The sequence below is a fragment of the Cnephaeus nilssonii genome (assembly GCF_951640355.1).
Source record: "Cnephaeus nilssonii genome assembly, chromosome: 20".
Classification (NCBI taxonomy): Eukaryota; Metazoa; Chordata; class Mammalia; order Chiroptera; family Vespertilionidae; genus Cnephaeus; species Cnephaeus nilssonii.
Window position 1 is genome coordinate 20,470,811 of NC_137091.1, and position 15,577 is coordinate 20,486,387.

Genomic DNA, 15,577 nt, shown 5'->3' on the forward strand with positions numbered 1-15,577 from the left:
TGGCTCATCTGAATCCCCTCCCAAAGGAGCATTCACAAGTTTGGCTGTTTCATAACTTAGTTTAATCTCTTGTGGGGTGCATCCTGGGCAGCGAGGAGCCTCCCTCTGCCCCAGAGGGTCCAGCCCAGATGGAGAAGTGTGGTCTCATCGGACCCTTCTCCCGTTTCAGCACCTAATTAAGGCCCATCTCCCCAATCAAAAGCAGGCTGAGCGCCTCCCCTCCCCCTATGCCAGGCTTCCTGTGGGCCCTGCCCCACTTCCTGCAAGGTGTGGACCTCTTTGGGTGTTGGGCTTGAGGTCCTGACCTGGCCCGGGTTCCGGACCGATGGGCAGGCAGGCAGGCAGGCAGGCAGGGCTGGTGCGCCTCCAGGTAGTGGCAGGGGAGAGGCCTGGCAAGCGTCTCAGGGCCCTGGGTCCCACCGGGAAATGTGCTCCTGAGCTGGGAAGGAAGCAGAACAGAGCGAGGGTCCCTGGCCGCCCAGGGCACCCTGGGATGGGGACCCGCTGCACCTGGTCCAGAAGCACCCAGGGCCGTGGAACCCTGTGTAGTTCAGGACCCTTCCAGCAGGTGCTGCTGGGAGCCGATTCTGGGCTTGGCTTCACCTCTGCCCCCCACCACTGGGCTCTAGAGAATCAGGTAACATTGAGGAACCCGACAGGTCCCCCAACAGCAGCTTTAGTGACAGGAGGAAGGGACCTTGGAGAAACCTCCGCCAGGCTGTTCCTGGTCCTGCCCGTGTGGATGTGCTGTGTGAGGCTGGGCCCACCTTCCCCTGGGCTCTCCGCTGGGCGTCATGCAGGGCGTTCTCCAAGGCCCTGTGAGCTCAGACGCTCTCTAGGCCTGTGACCTGCGTGTCCAGGCGCCTGGATTGGGCCAGCAGCCACCCCCGGGGACAGGCACCACGGGAGGGGAGCCGGGGAGGGCCCTCACCAAACTGGCAGATGTAGCGGTTTCGGGTTTTACAGCGTTGGTCGTTCCAGTTGAAGGCGGCCGAGGCCTGCAGCTCCACGCAGTTGCCAAACCTGCTGGGCCAAGATGTCGGGTGCTCAGGTGGGATGACGTTAGGCGTCCGGGAGTTACAGATCCTCCTCCCCAGCAGGCCACCTGCATCTAAGAGGCCTCAGTGCCTCTAGCCTGTATATGGGGCTTCTGGCAGCCAGACCAAGCCAAGCTCCCATCCCTGCCCCAGACCACTGCAGCGTTCTCAGGGAAGCCGGGAAGTCCTGGCGCACCGCCTGCCTGGGGCAGCAGCTCCACCTACCCACTGCCGGCACTCAGCCTCACCAGCCAACGGGGGTGGGGAGCGGACCTGGAACAGGCATGCCCTCCCTCCCGGGAGGAAGCGTGTGTCTGGGAGCCCAACCAGGCTGCCTTCCTCTAGGTCAGTGGTCGGCAAACTCATTAGTCAACAGAGCCAAATATCAATAGTACAACGATTGAAATTTCTTTTGAGAGCCAGATTTTTTAAACTTAAACTTCTAATGCCACTTCTTCAAAATAGATTCGCCCAGGCCATGGAATTTTGTGGAAGAGCCACACTCAAGGGGCCAACGAGCCTCATGTGGCTCGTGAGCCGCAGTTTGCCGACCACGGCTCTAGGTGATGGGCCAGGGGCATAGGCCTGGCTGCCATCAAGGAGAGGGGCTGGGTGAGATAGTTGGAGCCCTGGGGGGGCCACACAGCCTGACCACCTCCACCCATGTCACCCCGCCCTGGGCATTCCTAGGCTCTGAAGACCAGGGCAGGGCCACATAACCAGAAGGCCCTTCGTACAGGCTGGCTGGTGGGTGGATGTTGTGTGAATGGATGCAGGTGGGTGGATGGCTACAGAATCCAGGAATCAGGGTACTGATACAGACACAGGGCTGGGGAAGGGGGATGGACAATAGATGGAGAGGACGATGGGGATGGGTGGATGGATAAAGCCTTCTTGGGTTCCCTGGAACATGCCTCATCTCACACCATGCCCACACCCGGCTGTGCCCTGACCTCCTGGGCACCCGGGTAGCAGGGGAGGCTCAGACCCTCAGAGGGCTCGGCCAGGCAGCAGGCTGGTGGAGGTTCTTCAGTGGCATCTCAAGGCTTAGTGAGCAGGCCCTGGGGAAAAGGTGGGCCCAGGGGAGGGAGGGCACCCCAGACTCACCCCTGGTTGTCAGGCTGCCCAAAGGCAAAGCTGGTGAAGGACTGGTGCTCCCCAGTGGTCCAGCGGAAGGCGTCCTTAGCGGTCTTGTAGGTGAGCCCTGGGCCGGGCAGTCAAGGTTGGCCCCATGACCCAAGAAAGGAGGGCTGGAGCCCAAGCCCACTGCCTCATGCCTGCCTGGTCCCAGCCCTTAAGCCCCTTCCCAGCTCTCGCTTTCCCCTGGTGGTTCTCTCTCACTGCAGCTCGAGCCAGCCTGACTGCTGGCCCCATTGGGCTCCAAGCCTTCACCCCAGCCTTACTGTCTGCTGGTGGGTGCTCCGGTTTCCACGGCCCACATTCCTGGGGGCATCCCAGCCCCGACACTTACCGATCCAGAAGTTCCTGGTCTCAAAGTCACTGTCAGTCACCTCGTTGGTAGTCTCTAGGCGGCCCAGGTAGAAGGCGAGGATGTCCTGTACTTTCTGGCTCTCAATCTGGGCGAGGACCCCGCCCTTTCCCTGTAACCCCCATTCTGGGTCATGCCGGCAGGGACCCAGAGCTCAGGCAGCCCTTGCTGTCACCCCACCAAGGCCATGAGTGACAAATACGTGTGCTGGCTGTGCTGTTGTCATCCCCCACCCCACAGCCTCCTGCTTCTTAGAGGAGGGGTCCCCATCCTCTCCCCCGCCTGCACCGGGGCCCAGCCTGGCAGGGTCCTGCCACTGGGAGGGTTTTGGTTTACTTGCTCAGTGCCTTAGATACACTTGAATTGGCTGCCAACATTAATAATTCTAGAGATGCCAATGAAAATTTGGATTTCTGGTTCTGAAAAATCCCGAGTTCTGGCCTCCCTGACTCGTATCCCTGTTGGCAGCCAGCAGCTGGAGCTGAGTCAGGACAGCTCCTTAGATGGGGGCTGGGTGGGCCTCGTTCTTGGTCCCTCAGCTCATTACGTGACCTCTTGGTTTCCATGGGCCTCTGAGTGGACCCCTGCTTTATGCTAACGATGAGAAGATGTCGAAGGAACCATCTCTTAGTCCCGGATCCCTCCTTAGTCCTTGAGACCCTAGAGGGGCGGGGCTTTCTGGGAAGGCAGGGGTCAGCTGTCACCTGGCATTTCATCTTGGCTCCGTAATAGGTGTCTGCCTCTGAAGACACCATGAAGCAGTCTCCATCGATCCTCAGGTCACAGGTGTGGAAGGGAAAGTGCACCTTGGCTGGGGACAGGGAGTGTGAGTTTGCGTGTAAGCATCTCCTGTCAAAATCGTCACCCCTCCCACCCTGCCAGGGAGCTGAGCTCAAGGTACCACCCACTGGAGAGTGGGTGGGGTCAGTGGTGTGCTGGTAAATGTATAACAGCCAGCTCTCTGCCTCAAAATCAATCAATCTATGATTTGTAGCATTTGCCAATTCCCATGGTGTAAATACCCATATCATGGCCCATTTCAAGCTACCAATATCACTGGGAAGAAATGTGTACAATAGGCAATTATGAGGTGGCCCGAGCCAGATCCAGCATCCTATTGAGGGGATTCTGGGAGGGCCCGACTTGTTGGGGGCCTTGGGTCAGAACTCACTGGCACATTGGGCTCCCCCATAGCCGACGTCACAGACACAGGAGCACTCCTCTTCCCGGAACCGGCCATGGACACACTGCATGCTGCACCGCACTGCAGGACGGGGCGGGAGGGGACTGCGCTCAGCCACAACCCTCGACCCCATGCTGCCCCTCACAGACCAGGCTGCGGACATGCAGGGACTGGCCAACCACAGAGAGATCCCCTCTCAGGGACTCAGGGACGAAAGCCACAGGGCTCCCAACTGCTGCCACTCTTGGCATCTTTGGTTTGATCTTGTAGAGAGAAGCAAATTGGGGTTGGGAAAGTGACCTGGCCATGGTCACAGAGCTGGGGAGGGGAGACAATGGGAGAAGAATCCACTTTGAATCCTAAATCTGTCTTCCACCACCTCAGGATGTATGGGGCCACTCCTGATTCTGTTTTGAACCCCCTGCACAGCTCAGGGTCTTCCAGATAGTCGGTGCTCAATGGATGCTTGTTGAATGACTATAGGCAGTGCTCAGATCAGCAAGCACCCCCTAGCACACTTGATACTCCCTCAAAACTCATTCACTGAGTGCAACACAGCCCCTGGACACACCACACGGCATTTGTGTGCACGCATGCGCCCACATGCATTGGGCTCAGCCCCTCCTCACCCCCAGGGGCTGCCTGAGTGTGCGCCAGGCCCAGACTCCACCTCGCTGGGTCCCTCAGGCCGTTGTGGTCTGCAGCTCCAGGGCTCCTCACCTTGGCAGAATCTGCCTGTGTAGCCAGGGGGACAGTGGCAGTGGCAGGTGCTGACGTTGAGCTGTCCGTCGTTCCGGCAGCTCATGCGACAAGGATTCCTGGGGACCTCTGGTCAGATAAGGAGGGACCTCTGAAAGGGGCTTCCCCCAGGCAGGTGCCTCCTGGGTGCCGGGCCCAGCCTTCTGGGACAGCCCCTCCGGACGCTGCCACTTCCTCTAATCACCCATCAAGCTCTCAGCTACCCACTCCCACAGGAGGAAGCAGGTAAGGGGGCACTTACCACAGAGCCCCCCTGCATGGTCCCAGGCTTTGAAGCAGCCCGAGACGCTGGCCGTGCAGAGAGAACACCAGGCGCCCTTCTTATAGGGGACGATTGGCTGCCCGTTGACCTCCCAATTGCCTCTGTGAGAACAAGCACCAGAGAGGGCTGGAAGGACGTGGCCATCGGCCTGCCCCATCCACCCCTCAACTCAGCCAGGGAGTCAAGGAGCTAGGTGAGACTGGGAGATTTCCTAGAAAAGAAGAGAGGACCTCCCAAGGAATACTGGGAAATCTCCTGCGAGCAGAGAGTGCTTCCAGGAGGAGGCATCCGAGGAGACTCCACATCCTGCCTGGCCAGGATCGTGGGTGCTGCCACCTCTGCACCCAACCCCTTACCCCCTTCTTCCCTCTCTCCCACAGGGTGGAGATCTAGTGGTAAAGGCCTTTTGGGTGAGTGGGTAGATGCCTCTCCCAGGGTGAAAGTGTCCTCACCCCAGCCTGACAGCCCAGGAGTGGCGGAGCTTACCCAGGAAAGTAGGCACAGACAAAGGCTTCCATCCCGGCCTGGTCCCCCGAGCAGGGATGATGCCCACAGCCCAGCTGGCTCGAGGTGGCCCACACGAGCTGTGGGAGACACAGTGGCTCAGAAGTCCTATTGGGCCACCCCCAGACTGGGGCCAGCCGCACAGGTGATGCTCACCTGGGAGGGAGAACATAGCTCTGGCCCCAAACAAGGCAGGCAGGCAGCTCCCTCACCTCCCTGGGGGCCTCAAGAGTAGCAGCTATGATGATCAGGGCTGTGAGGATGGGTGGGAATAGTGTAGGAAGGCTGTCTGGGTGTTCAGGGGAGTGGAGGGTGAGGGCAGGCAGATACCTGAAAGGAGGGGAGATGGTGGATGGGTGGAGGAGAGATGCTACAGAAAGACTTGGACGTGAAAACCTTGGGACAGATTGCAAAAACGGCCGCACTTCTCACTCCAGCTCCTTTTAAATGTGGCTTTGCATTTCTTTGTATCAAGAGAAGTACTCTCTTTCCCACACCCTGAGTCTGGCTGGCCCTGTGGCTTGCATCAGGGGTGATATTGAGCCAGTTTTGAACCTAGGCCTCAGGAGACCCTGCAATTTCTACTCACTCTCGTAACACCATGCTCAAGCCACTTCATGAACAAGCCTCCTGGAGGCTGAAAGACCTCCTAGGGCGGAGATGAGGCAGTTAGAGCCACTCTAGACAGCCAGCTTCTGCCAACCCCGCAGCTGATTGAGTTGCATGAGTGGGTCCAGCCAAGACCAGAAGAACCTCCCAGCTGATCCCAACCCAAATTGTCCACCTGCAGAACTGTAAGATGCTACATTCTGGGGGAGTGTGTGTGTATCAAAAGCTAATGGATACAGGTTGCTAACAGTATTCAAAACTTAGATTTAAAGTTTTAGAATCAGTGACAATGTGGAAATAGAACAAATGGTCAAAACACAGGAAGAGCTAAGCAAATTGGTAGCCATTAAAAATGACAGGTATGGCCCTAACTGGTTTGGCTCAGTGGAGAGAGCATTGGCCTGTGGACCAAAGGGTCCCGGGTTCGATTCTGGTCAAGGGCACGTGCCTTGATTGCAGGCTCCTCCCTGGCCTGGGCCCTGGTCAGGGCTCATGCGGGAGGCAACCAATCTATGTGTTTCTCTCACATCGGCGTTTCTGTCTGTCTTTCCCTCTCTCTTCCACTCTCCCTGAGAATCAATGAAAGAATATCCTTGAGTGAGGATTAACAAACAAACAAAAGACAGGTATGAGGCAGGGAGAGGTGAACATGTGGTCATACATATGTGTCCAACAATGAAAGAATATGCATTCTTAAAAAAATATATATTTAAAGAGGAAGGGAGAAGGAGAGAGAGAAACATCAATGATGAGAGAGAATCATTGATCTGCTGTCTCCTGCATGCCCCTGGATCGAGCCCACAACCTGGACTTGTGCCCTGACTGGGAATCCGATTATGACTTTCTGGTTCATAAATCAATGCTCAATTACTGAGCCATACTGGCTGGGTAGAATATGCATTCTTTTTAGGAATTCATGGAATTTTTCCAAACGTTGACCCCCTCAGTAAGCCACAAAGCAAGATTCATCCATTACCAAAGAACCAATATCCTATAGGCCATGTTCTATGACTTCCATGCAATAAAATCCAGAGTAAGTAATTTAGAAGTAAGTAAAGAAGAAAGTATAGTTTGGAAATTTAAATATACATTTTAAAATCAAAGGCAACATCATGATGGAAAATAGGAAACACTTAGAACTTAAATGACATTGAAAACACTATCAAACTTATAGAATGTGGTTAGCAAAGTTTAGGGGGAAATCTATAGCTTTAAATGCATAAAGCAGTAATGAAAAATACTTAAAATTAATGAGCTAAGAACCCATATCACGAATATAAAAAGAGATAATAGAGTAAGTTGAATAAAATAGAAGAAAAAAATAAAAATATAAACAGAAATGAACAAAAAATTTTAAATGAAGACAAAGAAAAAGCGGATTTGTTCAAATAGAGAAACCTCTGGGAAAATTGGTCAAGACTAAAAGAGAGAAGGCACAAATAAATGTGGGACTTTTAAAAGGACATTAGCTACACAGTAAATACTTTAAAATCTCTGTTTAACTCTAGTTTTAAAAAATCTCTGTTAAATAATGAACAACTATGAAGTATTTGTTTTCTCACTGTCACCATCCAACTGCCATTCTATTGTACAGACTCAAGGAGTTTATATTACCTTTAGAATTGGATGTTAATGAAAAGCAAACCACCAACTCACTTTTTTCTATTACCAATACATTTTTTAGAATCTGAAAGACTAGGAGTTCTAAAAGTCAAGATAATGAATGGCTATCTATTTATAACTAACTCATAAAATAAACTTTGCAACAAATTTTTTGAAAAGAACAATTATGACCAATAAATTGGAAAACACAGAATGGACAGTTTTCTGTGAAAGAGAACTTGGCAAAACTCTCTCAAGAAGAAACAGAAAATCTGAAATGATTTATGACCATTTCTTCCTTTTCCTCTTTTTTAATATATTTTTATTGATTTCAGAGACGAAGGGAGAGGGAGCGAAAGATAGAAACATCAATGATGAGAAAGAATCATTGATCGGCTGCTTCTTGCACTCCCCACACTGGGGATCAAGCCTGCAACCCGGGCATGTGCCCTTTACTGGAATCAAACCTGGCACCCTCCAGTCTGCAGGCTGACACTCTATCCACTGAGCCAAACCAGCTAGAGCTTAGGACCACTTCTAAAAATTGAATCAGTAGTTAAAAATCCACGCATATACACAAATACATACACAAAACAAACAACCAAAAACAAGAACAAGGCCCAAATCGTTTTACAGGAGAGTTATAGCAGATACTAGAGGCCCAGTGCATGACATTCGTGCACTGGGGGGTGGTCCGTCAGCCCGGCCTGTGCCCTTTCGCAGTCCAGGAGCCCTCAAGGGATGTCCAACTGACGACTTAGGCCCACTCCCGCCACTGCTGCTGCACTTGCCAGCCTTGAGCCGGCTTCTGGCTGAGCGGAGCTCCCCCTGTGGGAGCGCACTGACCACCAGGGGGCAGCTCTTGTGTTAAGCGTCCCCCCCCCCCTCCCCGCCCCCCGTAGTCAGTGCACATAATAGCAACTGGTCGTTCTGCTGTTAGGTTGATTTGCATATTACCCTTTTATTATATAGGATTACAGAAATTACTCCAGGAAATGAAAAATGAGGCTAAGCTTCCAGCTCATTTTATGAGGTCAGTATAACATTGCCATAACCCAGGTAAGGGCAGTAGAAGAAAAGAAAATCAGAAGACAATTTCACTATCAAATAATATTTAGCAAAGCAAATCCAGCAATGGGTTAAAAACAAAACAACACCCACACACACACACACTTATTTCACATCACGTGACATGCAAAGTAGGCAGATACTCAAGGTATTCAACAAACAGGAGGCATGGGTATTTGCCAATAGAAACAGACGCTGGGCTGGAGCAGGATTCTGTAGGCTCCCTACTGTGCCTGGCATTCATCCTTCTAGATCATAGTAGAGACCCCAGGGGTCCCAGGGAAGGGGCTAGGCCAGGTGCATTTTGGGAATTTGAGGTAGTAACTATTTACTAAAACCTAAGTGTTTTAGCATTTGAATTACTGTTATAACAGACTAAAGGCCCGGTGCATGAAATTCATGCACGGGGGAGGGGTCCCTCAGCCTGGCCTGCACCCTCTCCAACCTGGGACCCCTCGGGGTTTATCCAACTCGCAATCTAGGGTCGCTGGCTCCTAACGGCTCACCTGCCTGCCTGCCTGATCGCCCCTAACTGCTTCTGCCTGCCTGATTGCTCCTAACCCGTTGGCCTGCCAGCCTGATCGCCCCTAACTGCCTCTGCCTGCCAGTCTCATTGCCCCTAACTGCCCAACCCTGCCAGCCTGATTGCCCTTAGCCTCTGCCTTGGCCCCGCCACCGTGGCTTTGTCCGGAAGGAGGACTGGATGACCAGAAGATATCCTGTCAACCCAGTCTAATTAACATATTACCCTTTTATTAGTATAGATGGTGCACAGATAAATGACAGCCTTGCAAGTAGGAAGACAAGGAAGAATTCACATTTAAAAATACATATTAATGTTGGTATTGTGATTATGTTTTTAAAAGTCATCTGTTAGAGATATATACCTCTTTATAGATAAAATTATATGATGTGTGAAATTTGCTTAAAAATAATATGGGAGGAAAGGGAATTGGGTAAGGGTATAGATGAAAGAAGATGAGCGATGAAACCACGAGTTGATAATTGTTGAAGCTGGGCGACAGGCACATGGGGGTTCATTATATCATCTGACCATTTTGTATATGTTTGAAATTTTCTGTAATAAAACTTTTAATCCTCACCCGAGGATATCTTTTTACTGATTTTGAGAGAGACAGGAAGGGGGAGAGAGAGAGAGAGAGAGAGAGAGAGAGAGAGAGAGAATAAATCATCAATCAGTTGCCTCCTGTTCGCACCCCAACCAGGGGTCAAACCCACAACCTACGTATGTGCCCTGAAAAAAGTAAAACTGCCCTGCTGGTGTGGCTCAGTGGTTGTGAACCAGGAGGTCACGGTTTGATTCCCAGTCAGGGCACATGCCTGGGTGGCGGGCTTGATCCCCAATGTGGGGCGTTCAGGAGGCAGCCGATCCATGATTCTCTCTCATCGTTGATTTTTCTATCTTTCTCTCCCTCTCCCTTTCTCTCTGAAATCAATAAAAAAATATATTTTTTTAAAAAAGCAAAACCACACAAATTGGAGGAAAAGCAACCACTAATTTTAGGACAAACCCTAGCCCTTCTGAGCCAGTACCCTGGCCTCACCTGTGTGTAGTGGGTGCAGGTGGCATTGAGAGCACACTCCGCCGCCTCATGGCCGTACCGCTGGCCTTCTGCAAACCACAGGCCCACCACGTGGACGAAGGATGCCATGCCCACAGGCAGCAGCTGCACATTCCAGCCCACCTGTGAGGTGGCCCCCTGAGGGGGCACCCGGCTTGAGGCTGGGACGCCACAGAGGGCTGCCCTGGCCTGAGCCTGTCGGGCTAGGCTCTCACTCCAGTCCTGGGGGCAGTACAAACAGAAACATCAGCAGGGGGCCCTCCCTTGCCATCTCCCCCACATTCCCGGGGTTGCTAGTTGCAGAGAGCACTGGACCAGGTGACCTGCTTGGCTGCCTGACCACTCTGAGCGGGTTTTACCCAGTTCACCGGGCCGGGGAAGGTCCGATGGGACCGGCTCAGAGCTCTCCAATGTGTGCTGGGAAAGGCCTTGGTGTTGCCTGGACCCCCAGCCCAGAGCCTGCTCCACCCAGGACTGGGAGCCTCCATCCTCCTGACTCCTGTGGGCACCCGTAGGCCCTGATCATGGCACCACCAGCCTGGGGGGACAGGTGCCCCGGAGGGAGTAATGGCAGCCCAGGCGGAGGGATGGGTTTCTGCAGGAATCTTTCCCGCCTGGGAATGTGAGCCGGGCAGTGCCCAAGCCTTTCACACTGGTTCTGTGTTGGCCATTAGGTACACCTGGCCCTGGCCTTGCTCAGCTGCTCCCACGCGGCTTCCCTTCTGTGATGCCAAAAGCTGCAGCAGCCGCGCCTCTGTACCCTATTCCCCCACCCCGGCCTTGGCGTGTGAAGGGCACCCACAGGGAAGGGGGCCAGCGAGGGCGCTGGAGGTCTCCTGGTCCCAGCCAGGGCTTTGGTCCCAGAGAGCAGGGTTTTCTGGAGCAGTTGTAATCTGCTCTCCCTACCCAGGCACCAGCTGACCTCCCCGCACCCCCACCCTGCAGCACCCCCTCCTCTAAAACAAGGCCCTCTGCAGGCAGGATAACGTATATAATCCTGTCGCCATGCCCTGGTCCACCTAGACACCTCATCACAGCTATGTGACCTCCAGCAGTCCCCTAAATCTGCATAAGACTCAACATCCTCATCTGTAAAATGGGAACACGAAGGGACCTATAGGCTGAGATTGTCGTGAGGATTAAATGGATGCAGGGCCCAGCCGGCGTGGCTCAGTGGTTGAGCGTTGACCTATGAACCAGGAGGTCAGGGTTCGATTCCCAGTCAGGGCACATGCCCAGTTTGTGGGCTTGATCCCCAATAGGGGGTGTGCAGGAGGCAGCCGATCCATGATTCTCTCTCATCCTGGATGCTTCTCTCTTTCTCTCCCTTCCTCTTTGGAATCAATAAAAACATATTTTAAAAAATAAAGTAAAATAAATGGATGCAGGGAGGAGAGCGCATTGCTGAGGGCCTGACTTACAGCAGGCCCTGGGCCTGGGGCCATAGTGACTTTACTGCCGATGGGGGCTAGAGCTGGGAGCAACAGGGCCCACTGGGGCCCCTCTGCAGCCCTGAGCCACCCCCAGGGCCTAACCCCACGGGAAAAAGCTGTAGAAGCCCACGGGGGTGCCCAGGACCAAGCCATAGGGTAGGAGGGAGGCTGCGTGGGGGATTCTTTTTGCACCTTTTATGAAACGCTGTTTTCTAAGCGTTTGGCAAAGAGGGCATGAAAAGTGTAGAAACCGCTGATGAGGGGTGCCCTCACACCAGTGTGGGGAGGGGCGTGGGCGCCAGGACCTGGGCCTGAAGGAGGGGCAGAGCTGCTGCAGCGCAGGGAAAGGGGGAGAAGTGACCCCTCCCATCTCCCTGTCCCACTCCCACCTCCTGGGAAACTGACCCCGGAGCTCTCAAGGTCACCCGTGCTCAGCCAGCGGAGGAGGAGTTTGTGGGAGGCAGTCATGGGGAACCCTGCCCGCTCCCACCCTGCCCCTCCCTCGCTCCCAGGCCTGTTAGCGTGGGCTGGGGTAGCTGAGGTCCCACACCGTGGGGGCAGAGTTTCTGGGCCCCAGGATGACACCTCCAACCCCAGAGCCCCAGGCAGGGGTGATGGGAAACCCGGCACCACCGACCGCAGTCCCAGGGAACGAGCAGGGAACTGGGAGGGGCCCCTTTACCCAGACAAACCCGTGAGGAAGCAAGCACTGGGTCCCAGCCCCACACAAGCCCCTCCCCTGAGCAGGATGCTTCTCCCTCCATCCCTGCTGGGACTCCTTTGTGAAGCTCCTTCCATGCCTCCTGGTCTCCAGGACAACGGGATGGGATGTGAGGAAAGGCCAAAGGACTGCCCTTCTGGGAAGCTGGAAGCTGTGGAGCCCCCCCCCCCCCCCCCCCCGCCCCCAACCACCAGGCCCGGTCCCGCTATGGGCCAGGTGACTGGCTACCCCTTCTGCCCTGCTCAGGTGGAAGGCGCCTGGTGCCAGCAGGGCCTCCTGAGCCCTCTTCAGGACTTCCCCTCCAGCCGCCCCCTCTGTGAGCTGGGCCGGGCACTCACCAGTCTCTGCATGTTGGCCGCAGGGGGGTGCACCCGGCTGCGCAGGCGGTTGTGCAGGGAGAGGAGCAGGAAACCCTCCTTCCTGCTCAGGGCTGGGAGGGGAGACAAGGTTAGGGCCACCTGAGTGGCAGGGCCGTGCCCTGGCTGATGGGGTGGGGTCACCACGTCAAGATGAGAATGCAATCCTGCCCTTAGGGAACAAGACCTCAGGCGGGACAGGAGGACGGTGCGCATGTGTGGGAGGACCCGGAGCAGAGAGATGGGGGGACTAAGAGGTGGAGAAGAGTCGGGGGTGAGAGGGACAGGTGTAAAGGAGCTTGGCTGAGAGCCGGGCGTGACGAGATAGGGGCAATAGGGGCTGGGGGTTGGGTGTGGGGAGGACGCCGGCCCTGGGCTCGCAGAAGCCCCCTGGCTCGGGCTCCTCTTGGCCACTGGGGTTCTCCTAGGGCCCCAACTGCAAACTCTAGGCTGTATTCCCCCTTGACCCCCAAGCCTGGCCCCGCTCCCCTTCATTCTTCCTCCTCCCCGGCGCAGCCTCCCCCATTCATCTCGGCCCCTGGACTGGCCTAGGGTTGCTCTTTAGACCACATCAGCATGCCCAGGGCTCAGGCCTCGAACTAGCTTCTAGAAGCCCCCTGGAACCCCTGTGCCACATCATAGCTCCTCCATCTTGCCTCACCCAGGGCCCCTTACCTCCGGGCATTGGCGCCTGCTCCTCCCGCAGCTGGAGCGGCTGCACCTCTGCCCAGGCCACGCAAAGGAGAGCCAGGAGCATGGGCAGGAGGCCAGGCCCGTGGCCCCCCACCCCAGAGGAAGGCTCCAGCCAGAGCATGGGTCTGTAGGGCGATCTGGGAGCAGCCTGGCTCCGCCGACCAGCGTCCAGCTCGCTTCACAGGCTGGACAGAGCTATTCACAATCTCGAGGAGTCAGGCTGGGCTGGCAGACAAAAGGAGGAGGCTGGTGAGTAATCATTGTGTCCAAACAAGCCTCCCATCCAGGCTGGCATGAAAAGGATAGACAGCTGCAATCCCGGCCGCCCCCCAACAGCCGACCTACCAGCCAAGCGGTGTGCACTGACCCCGTGGCCCCTGCTAATCATTGCAGGGTTCTTAGAGCCCTCAGGAGCTCTTGCAGACCTTGCTGATTGGCCCACAGACATTCCAGGGCTGCGGATTAACAAGCGATGGCGGTGTCCTGGCCGGGACAGTGTCCTTCATCAGTGGCTTCCACTCCCTGCCCCAAGCCCAGGCAGGAGGCTGGGGCCTCAGCCATGTGCCCTGCGTGCGGGCAGGAACTGGGCAAGACCCCAGGGGAATTCTTTTATTTCTTGGGAAGCTAGTCCCAACCCCCATCCATGAATTAAACATGGGCAGGTGGTAACTGTACACCAGACAGGTGCCATCGGTGGGTGGGCACTGGGGCCGTAGGCTCGAGGGAAGTGGGCTGGGAGGAAAGGGTGCTGTAGGAGAGTCTGTCTGGGCAGTATGGGGGCTGGCCCCCCTCACCCCCCCTCCCACGGTCTCCCATGTGACTACTGGCCAGGAGCAGGCAAGGCAAGAGGCAGGAGAGCACATGACACCCTTGGCTGACCTGAGTCCTGCAGGGAACAATTTGGCCCCTAGACAAACAGCCGGTGTAGTTAGGGGGCAGCAAATTGCCATGATGCTCGGGGTCTGGCCACGGCTACACAATCCGACAAGATTATATTGAAGCAGATCTGCGCCATGGCTCACATTTCTTAGAAAATAAAAGGCTGTCTTGCAGGCCACAGGCAAATGTCCACATTCCCCACAGCGCGGATCAAAGGTTATTCAGCCATGCAAAGGACAGCCTTGCAGGCCAACTACCTCTTCCTTCTGGAGTTTGTGCGACCCCTGACCCCTGGGCTGGCACTCTCTGAGCCCGGTGTCAACTCCCTGGGAGCTTTGCTGAGATGCAAGTGGGCTTGGTTTTCCGGGGACGCTGATGGAACATGGATGTCATTGTGGGTACTGGGGAGTGAGGCCAGGCCAGGCACAAGGACCCCTAAGCCAGCCTGGGGTTGCAAGTCCCCCTGAATACCCAGAACCTCAGGAGCTTCTACTCCCGCAAAGCACGACCAGACCACCTCAACCGTACCCCGTTTAGATCCCAGCAACGCTTAATAACAGTAACCTTTCCTATGGAGCTGACAATGCATATTCACATGTGTGAGTTCATTCAACTGTCACAACCCTGTGAGATGTGGTGCCCAATGTTGTAGATGAGGAAGCTAGGCTCAGTGTGTCCAAGGGACTTGTCCAAGGTCACCTGGCAAGCGCGAGGTATGTGCCAGCTAACCAGAGTCTTTGTCTTCACATTCCCAGATGCTGGTGAAGATCTGATTTAATTCACATCTTGGCCCCATGAGTTCAGTTTCCCCTGCCCTGCTAGATGGTAACAAAGGACGCAATCCCTGCCTCCGGGCTTCGATGATCAATGTGGCTAGCTCTCTCGTAGCACAATGCAGGCACGTGGGACAGGTGGCAGGAAAGTATATTTTGGGGCCTGGGGTGGAGCGACTTTTGAGGGGCCCTGGCTCACTGCAAGAGGAGGTCAGGGTGGATAAAACAGCAGACCAGACATCCGAGGGCCTGGGTGCTAACTCAGACTCTGTATGACACTGGGATTGTCACTTCCAAGCCTGGGCCTCCTTGCCCAGTGGCGTGAAGCAGGGATGACAACCTCTGCCGGACTCCCTAACCAGGGCATTGCACTTCAGCTTACATGAGGTTTCCTCATGGATCCAGACTTTTCACAGGATCCTGCTGTGTGGTGGGGATGGGTTTTGAGAATGGGTATCCTCCGCCCTGCTTTTTTAAAAATATATTGTAAAGTATTTTTTATTTATTTATTTTATTATTTTTAGAGTTTAGTGCATTAACTTTTTTATTTTTAAAATAGTTCTTCATTGTTGCAAGTATTACCTATGTCCTCCTCCTCCCCCCATTGAACCCCTCCAGCCCCAGGC

At 54.8% G+C, this 15,577-nt stretch overlaps 1 protein-coding gene across 1 annotated transcript; it reads right to left on the minus strand.

The window, feature by feature from the left end:
* Window positions 1-401: 401 nt before the first annotated feature.
* CLEC18B (C-type lectin domain family 18 member B) lies at window positions 402-13,420 on the minus strand (the record flags this gene model as incomplete). Its single annotated transcript, XM_079799312.1, has 12 exons — window positions 402-439; window positions 932-1,023; window positions 2,145-2,241; window positions 2,509-2,638; window positions 3,231-3,337; window positions 3,698-3,790; window positions 4,430-4,537; window positions 4,710-4,831; window positions 5,217-5,314; window positions 10,079-10,318; window positions 12,589-12,680; window positions 13,282-13,420. The coding sequence occupies 12 exons, from the start codon at window positions 13,418-13,420 to the stop codon at window positions 402-404; spliced, it is 1,356 nt and encodes a 451-aa protein (XP_079655438.1).
* Between the last annotated feature and the right edge of the window lie 2,157 nt (window positions 13,421-15,577).